Source organism: Notolabrus celidotus, chromosome 18, assembly GCF_009762535.1.
Source record: "Notolabrus celidotus isolate fNotCel1 chromosome 18, fNotCel1.pri, whole genome shotgun sequence".
Taxonomy (NCBI): domain Eukaryota; kingdom Metazoa; phylum Chordata; class Actinopteri; order Labriformes; family Labridae; genus Notolabrus; species Notolabrus celidotus.
Window position 1 is genome coordinate 12,454,871 of NC_048289.1, and position 8,335 is coordinate 12,463,205.

General features: G+C 40.7%; 1 protein-coding gene across 1 annotated transcript in view; it reads left to right on the plus strand.

Moving 5' to 3' along the window:
- Positions 1 to 8,311, plus strand: part of itga3b (integrin, alpha 3b) — a 34,565-nt gene extending 26,254 nt beyond the window's left edge. The window contains 14 exon segments of the mRNA XM_034708644.1: positions 27 to 101; positions 205 to 284; positions 778 to 855; positions 971 to 1,073; positions 1,410 to 1,545; positions 1,548 to 1,585; positions 3,848 to 3,922; positions 3,924 to 3,975; positions 4,516 to 4,566; positions 4,569 to 4,627; positions 4,898 to 4,996; positions 5,074 to 5,199; positions 5,350 to 5,506; positions 5,858 to 8,311. Coding sequence (XP_034564535.1) covers positions 27 to 101; positions 205 to 284; positions 778 to 855; positions 971 to 1,073; positions 1,410 to 1,545; positions 1,548 to 1,585; positions 3,848 to 3,922; positions 3,924 to 3,975; positions 4,516 to 4,566; positions 4,569 to 4,627; positions 4,898 to 4,996; positions 5,074 to 5,199; positions 5,350 to 5,460 — 1,083 coding nt within the window. The 3' untranslated portion in view covers positions 5,461 to 5,506; positions 5,858 to 8,311.
- Positions 8,312 to 8,335: the final 24 nt, after the last annotated feature.

The following is an 8,335-nucleotide window of genomic DNA, read 5'->3' on the forward strand; positions in this document are numbered from 1 at the left end:
TTCAAAACAGTTGGTTGTGTGTTTAGGTTAACGAGGTACAATGTACTTTGGATGGCACAGTGATATGTGAGCTGGGGAATCCACTTAAAGGCAATGAAAAGGTAATTTTAGAATTCTTAAATTGATTTTGTCTCATTTGTTCAAGCTGTTTTTCCTCCATCGAGCTGTGAGTGGCTCTTTACATCCTGTTGCTTTCATTACTAGGTGACCCTCTCCCTCTTGTTTGAGACATCAGAGATTGATCTGTACACACAGGAGATTGAGTCCCAGCTGCTTCTCTCCACGTAAGAGCTTAATACATTATTGTGTAGGGGCAGCATGGTGGTGCAGTGGGTAGCGCCATTGCCTCACAGCCAGAAGGTTCCTGTGTGGAGATCTCCTTGTCCAAAAACATGCTCACCAGGTAATTGGTCACTCTAAATTGCCCGTAGGTGTGAGTGAACGTGTGAATGGCGGTCTGTCTTTCCGTGTTTTCCCTGTGATGGGTTGGCGACCTGTCCAGGATGTAGCCTACCCTGCCTTCCGCCCGAAGTCAGCTGGGATTGGCTCCAGCCCTTCATGACCCCGAAAGGGATAAGCAGTCAAGATAATGGATGGATGGATGGATAGATGGATGGATGGATGTTTAAATGTAGAGCTTTAGTAACATATGTAGTTTAAAGATGCCCCTGAAAGTATTCTTTACATTAATCATACAATTTAAAGTTGCATTCTAATTGCAAGTTGTTATAATACTCAAAAATAATTACTAATCATATGTTGTAAAACATTCTTCAGTCTCAGTGAGCAGAGCGACCTGAGGCCTGTGCCTGTCGGCCTGCTGATTGAGAACACCATCCTCCCTTCCTTCTCCATGTGAGTCCTGTTATCTAACAACTCCTGACCCACTGTATATACAGTAAAGAGCACAGAAATGCCATTCATACCGCAGTTTTTAATGTCATATCGCATTATCCGTCACCCTGACCAGAGAGAAATCTGTGGCGCAAACACAATTCGGCGGGACGGTGATGGGCGAGTCAGCCATGGTCAACACCAGTGACGTGGGTAGTCTGGTGGAGTTCACCTTCAACGTGAGTCACCTCCACCACTCAGACCATATTAGACCTCCAGGATTGTATTTGCATCTATAATGTGTGTGTTACTCACCCACATTTCCCTCACCACCGCCCTGTCTTTGAAGCCAAACTCCTATTCTTCAGAAGTTTAATATTGTGTGGGAAGGGACTGTTATTTGAGCCATGGTTTGTGGTGTAAGCAAGACTAGGGGTGAATGCTATTTGTGAAATCCAAAGTCACAGACAAGTGCTTCCTATTATTTTACACCTATTTCTATGTAACACTGTGCCTTTATTTTCTTGTTTCTTTTTTGGGGGGGGGGGGGGGGGGGGGGGTTCTTTCACCACCAGGTGAACATGATGGGACAGGCACTGGGAGACATGGGGACCCTGGCTGTTGAGTTTGACTGGCCCTTTGAAGTGACCAATGGGAAGTGGCTACTGTACCTGACGAAGATTCTTGTGAAAGGGGAATCAGAGATCGAATGCAACCTCCAGGAGAAGTTGTCAACCTCCTTAACCTAACTGTAAGGCTCTATTTCAGGCTTTGGTTTACAGCCACAGTGTACTCCCTTTCTGTGAAAGCCAGGTGAAATGTAAGCTGTTGAGTCAGACTCAAATAAACAATTTTATCCAAATATTTTTATACCTGAAACAAGAGGAAAAAATATTGAGGCTGAGTTAACCTATGACCCATAAACAGATACCAATGATGCTGATAGTCAAAGTCATTTAAAACAAAAGAAAATACCAGTGATTCAGTCGGTAACAAACCACATCAAAACACCCTGCGTTTATATTCAGCCTTTGACCTTTGATACATTTCATGCCTTCTCATCTAATCTTTCCTATCTCATTGTTGCGTCAACAATGTAAACATTTTACTGTTTCTCATTATTTATACAGCCTACACACTTACGCACATCTGAAAATGTCCCATTGCACAATAGCCGTCAACATGGTTACAAAAACGCATAGCTTTAATGAAAGGACAAGGGCAAAAATACCTAGACTATAAATCTACAGCCATGCTAGCAGCTCTGCGAGGCAGTGTGTAGGAAAGCACCACTTAAGCTAAAGTCAGTATGCTTCCTTGCTCGCAGTAAAATGATAACATTTGCTGAACCAAACAGGAGGTAGAGCATTAACCCTCCTGTTATGTTCATTTCTCTGCAGCAGCAATAATGTTCCTGGGTCAATTTGAAAAATTTATCCAAAAGTGTCAGAACCCGACAAAATCCCAATACATATTTTTCAATCTCATTTTTAACTCCATTACTAACCATTTAAATCAAGATTTAGTCCATTGGTGTTCTTAATTCTCACAGACCATGGTTCAATGAGCATAACTCACTCGTTTTTCATTCAAATTCATGTTAAAACTTTTTTATTGTACATTGGAAAGACCCAAATATAAATGCGATAAAAGTGATGTTGATAAATTAACATGACACCTCTTCGTTACATGCTGTCCAGATTTGTATGCTGTATTTAGCAATATGTATATTGCCTAAAATAGACTTTAAAAGGGGTCAATTTGACCGCAACAAAATTGGAGGGTTAACCAAAGTAATCATGACAGTCTGGTACACTAGCAAACAACATTTGGTTAATTGTAAGAGGTGATGCTACCATGCTAACATAAACAGGATGGAAGAATGTGCTAATTAACACTAAACAGATAGAAAAACGAAGGCTTCATGGAAAGCACAAAGCAATTTTTTAACCAAATGACACACTGACTGACACTAGAATCTAGAATTAAGTGCTAATGCCAGTGTGCGAACATTTACACAGGTCAAAGTTGGAGAGTTGGAGAAAACATTGCAATTTTAACCGTTTTTTTTATCGTCTCTGTCTTTAAGTCAGACAGTCACGACAATAAATCAATAGTTAAATGCTAATGCCATTATGCTGGCATGCCTCTAATGATGTAAACAAGGTGGTAACCTTTGCTAAGTAAGATTAAAATGTTGTAGCAGCTGAGGCAGATGAAAATGTCATCAATATTGTTGTTAGTCAAAAACGAGTTTGAGACTTTTTTACTTTTTAAAACTAAACTGACAGACTAGAAATAAAAGCTGTAGAGTTCCATGCTCGTGCTAACATGCTAACATGCTAACATGCTTGATCTAAAATGTATGGTAAAATTTGCTAGTTAGCACTAAGCAGGTTGCACAGCCATGGCTGATTGTCAACAATTTGTGAGTCACTAACCATATGAATAGTCAAATGACAACTTTTACACAAATAAACTAGATGTTGACATTTACGCATTTCAAGAGCTGTACAGCTAGGATGGCTAGAATGTGACTGTTGGTGATTTACATCTGGGGAAACATAAAAATGACGTGGTGAATTTACTGAGCCAGGGTGACATGAAGCAGGAGTAACGTTCCATAAATCTGAGTGGATTGTTCGGGTCAGAGGCTTGTTTATGTGCTGTAATTCCCTTTGACATGAGTGTGAACTGAAGCTGTCTGAGAAGTATGAGTAACAGTCAGTGGCAGAAAAGAAGTGTGAATTCGGTCTTAAAGCCAAACCACAGCTGTTCAGAATACCCTTTGGAAAAAACATTCATGTCGCCACAGACAAACCTCACAGAGCTCTAAATAGAAAGTCACAATGCACGCAGCCCAGATATAGGCAGTGGAAATGAATGAAAGTGCTATTCTGAGAAGAATTTGGTAATGTTTTTTATCAAAACCAGTAATTACTACGATCCTCTGATGTCATGTCTCTGTCTCCTCCGCTGCGTCTTTCATCTTTCCTTCCCCTTTCTCTTCCAGTTGTCCGAGAGAGAACGAAGGCGTGTTAAACGGCAGATTGTGGTGGATGATGCTGATGATGCTACGCAGCACATATATTGAGCCACAGGCAGCAATCACTCTGGTCCTCGCAAAGAGACCATCTGTTGGTAAGAGAGAGAAACAGAGATAATCTGTATTCTGTATATAATGCACAGTAATACATTAAGCAGAGACTTTTTACTCCGAGTCACAAATGTCAGTTTGCTGTTGGGGCAAGAGGAAAAGTCAGGGGATCACAGAGTCAGAGGGATTCCACCCTCAGGGGAAGATGTATATCTATTCCAAATGTCAGGGCCATCCTTTTAATATCTGCTTGTGTATTATGAACCTAATGACCACTACTGCCATCCTTATTGCCACGCCTCTGGTGTGGCAAAAATTAATTTTCATAAACATACTTTTGCTCAACAAAAGTATAGAGACACATTATCAACTGGTGCACTCTTTGTTAGTCCCCAGAAACCTTCAACCTCCAAAGCGGTATAACTAACTCTTCCTGTTAGGGCTCCTAGACTGTAGCCCGTTTTAGCATGAGACAGTTTCCGATCATCTAGTCATTGGTAAGGTCATGTGCATCCACCCATTTCAGAAAAGTGGCACTTTTGTCAATTAGGATAATAGTTGTACCTCCTTCTTGTGTTTTCAAGGAATGCTCCAAGGAACAGCACGATGTGTGACATTTACCTGTCCACTGCTCAACTGACAGATTCAGCGAAGATTCATGTCCGCTCCCGACTGTGGAACAGCACAATGCTGGAGGTAGGATAAATAAGATTATCAGGTCATTAGCTAAAGCTGCGCACAGAAAAATACTCCTTCCCATAACTTTCCTTCCCATTTCCATTTTGGAAGTTTTAAGGTAGCATGACAGCAAAAATGTTCTTGCATGTGAAGCACATGGTATTGCAGTTTGAATGTGGACTCTATAGAGCTTAGATTCTTTATTTCAAGTAGAAGATAAATAGCAAACAGATTATTTTCCAACATTTGATGATTTTTGTGTGTGTTTGTGCATACGTGTATTTGCAGGACTATGCCAACGCTCTGAGAGTGACAGTCAGAAGTCAAGCCACACTGAAGCTCATCACAGATAAACCAACCTTAAGGATGGACAGTCAGACTAACTTGGTATGGGACCATGATACAATGATGATGACGATTGTTAATATTACTATCTTACTTAACTATTTACATCTTTCATGTAGTTTACAGTAGAAATAGAACCAGTGGAGAGGGTGGAGATACCATATGAGCTTCCACTGTGGATCATCATCTCTGCAGCTGTAGCAGGAATTCTACTACTGGGAATAATCATTATCATATTGTGGAAGGTGAGACTGCTTATCATTACTGTACTGACTAGTAAGAAGCTGTGAATCTGTCCACATGTATTTTTTTACCCACACCAACTTCCATATGGAACCATCAGTCTAACCTTTGACTCACCCTCCTTCCTCCACGCACCCTCCTCCTCCTCCTAGTGTGGCTTCTTCACGCGGGCCAGCAGGAGGGAGATGTATGAAGCAAAGGCCCAGAAGGCTGAGATGAAGATCCAGCCCTCTGAGACAGAGAGGCTGACTGACGACTACTGAGGCCCCTGTGGGTCCCCCCTACAGCACACATCAGTAGGGCTTATGGGGTAAAAACACCCCTACTAATGGACTTTTCTATGGATGCTTTGACCCAAAGCGCTCAGCTTGGGGTGTGATTTGAAAACTGCTTGACACTTTTCTGACATTTTATGTCTGCTTTTGTCTCTTAACACTGCTCTACTTCTCTTCCAGGCTGACACTATGTGCTCTCACTCTTCAGTATCGTGTTTTTCTTCTCTAACTCTATTAGTGTGGGTTTATTGTCTGCCTAACTCAAATTTTCTACTGCCTATGAATCCCAAATCTTCCTCTCCATCCGTCATTACTCCCGGCCCCCCTGCCTTCCTATGTGTCTCTCGTTAATGTCACTTCCTCTCTTTCTCTTTTCCCCCATTAGCTTGGATTCTTTCAAGCGAGCCATCTACTACCGGATAATGCCAAAGCACCGGGGGGTGAGAATTTGCAAGCTGAGCGCTACCAGTTCAGTCTGGGATATCAGCCTGTGGAGCCACAGAAAAGTATTGGATCACCAACTGGACAGAGATGCAACGTTACTACTACTGAAGCCTTCGCTTTGGACTGTTAACTGTCACACTGGTTTGACATGGGCCAAACACTGAACATTGGGCTTGGTTGGGCCACATGGACTGCAGGGCATGGACCAACTGTGGCTATGGCATTTTCTTTTTTTTTTCCTTTCGTAGACTTCATGAACTTTTCAGTGCAATATACTGAACATTTGTTTCGGAGTTTGTAATTTTTAAGTACTTTTGAAGAATGCAGTTGTGTACAGTGAAATCTGGGCTGCATTCAAGACTACATTTTTAAAGATGTTGCAGGCTTTTTGCATACCAAACTCTGTTTTTCTAAGTCCTGTTAGCAGAGCTGCTGGTCTTTCATCATGTTTGTGTCTCCATTTTTTCTCTGTAATCAGAGGGATGAGTCTTGATACATTCCGTCATTGTGTACGTCTTGCCTTTTCTGTCTCCAGGCATCACTTTGTGGTCAGTGGTTTAAGGCTATGTCAGGATTTAAGACCTACATCAGTCTCAAACAAACTGCACTTAGAATATAACTGGCATCCATGGGTGAACAAGCATCACTAAGTGAATGTCCAGTGATTGTTTGGCAAACATTGATCAAGATCTTGACTTCAGATATTTATGATGCACCGACCACATAAAAATATAACACGATGTTAAGGAATAAATACAAACCACTGACTCTATATTATTGCAGACAGAACACCTATGTCCTCACATTGTGAGATGTGAAGCCAAAGCTCCTCCTATATGGTCACTGACATGTTGCACTGGCGAAGTCAAATGATGCTCAGACACGATCTGGCAGATGAAGTGACGGGATTAACGTCACACATTAACCACTAACCATAACATACATTTAACTTATGGATAAAATGTCAAAGAAAGGGGTGGCGTTGGCCTAGCCGTTGAAAGTACTATCTACTCCACATTTCCAGTCTCTCTTCAGGTGTCTTATCCATTAAAGACGAAAATGCCCAAAATATAACTTACAAAAAATGTCAAAAACTTGCAGGTTGGTACAGGCCACAGCAGCACAGATTCTTGCATTGATTTGACACTCACAGTAAAGTTCAATGACTCTTGTGTTAGTGTTTCTTATGTTTTCTCTCACCATTCCTCCTCTATTCTTCTGATCCGGTACAGAACACTGCAGGAGCCCGCATTTGTCAACAGAGCTGCCAATTAAGTATATTTTTTAGATCAAATAACTAATTTAAAATCAAACTTGTAAGAAAAAACACTTGCACATACTACTGTCTCCCCAAAAAAAATTAATATTGTGAAAAATTGTATTTTTAGTAACAATTCAAAACTTGAAAATGCTTGAAAAATTCTAGTTTATAAGTAATGTGTCTAGAATTAATCACATTTTCACTTTTTTAAATAACTGATGGAAAATATCAAATTTTCTCACAATATTCTATTTTTTGAGATGTGCTCGTAATTCCGTGTGATATAACTATCATGACATGTTGAGAAGAATCTATCTGAGACATTTTTATTTTTCTGGTTTGACTCGTGTTCCATCTGTTATAGGAGGAGAGCATTGTTACCTTTACTGAAGCCAGTATCAGGGGGAGCTCTGTAAGCTTCGGCTTCACTTTGTGATAGCTGTTGTTCTGTCCTTTGTTTTATACAGTCAGAAAAAAATGGTACTGATGTTGAAAAATACACCAAAAACCCCACTGCCTTGAGGTGTAGAGCAATAATGTCTTGTCTGTGGCTAAAAAAGGGTAACGCGTTCACGAGATAATGGGAGCAAACTTGATTCTTATTTATTACACTGTCTTGTGTTATTGCAGCATCGAAACCTTCTGAATATAATATAAAATATGAGATACAGGGAGTCGTGACACTGGATTAGAAAATGCATGTTATGTTTGTCTGGAGACTGTATGCTCTGGCTTAGAAAGTGAATATAAATTGTACATACTTGCGCATAGATTTGACTATTTGCATGATTACTCAAGTGACTGGCCTTTGTTATTTTATTGTCATGCAGCTTCATATTTTTTCCAAGAGACAGTAAGCCGACACTTGGATTGTTTCCAAGCCATGCTGGCCCCCACTGAAGTCGACCTGCAGCACTGAAAGTAGACTGGACCAAAAGAGAGTCTCTGGTGGGACCAAGTGTTGCATTACCACTATATTTTCTATTATCTGAGAGGCCACAGCCACAACCTGTGGCCTCTATAGACTCTGAGTATGCAGAGGAAAGGGCTAAAACTCATGCACAAAATCTCTGTTCCCTGTGGTGGTGTTCTTTACTCTGCAGTTTCATAATTAAATTGTTTTATCAACCTTCAGCATTGACTTTCCATGATAATTTT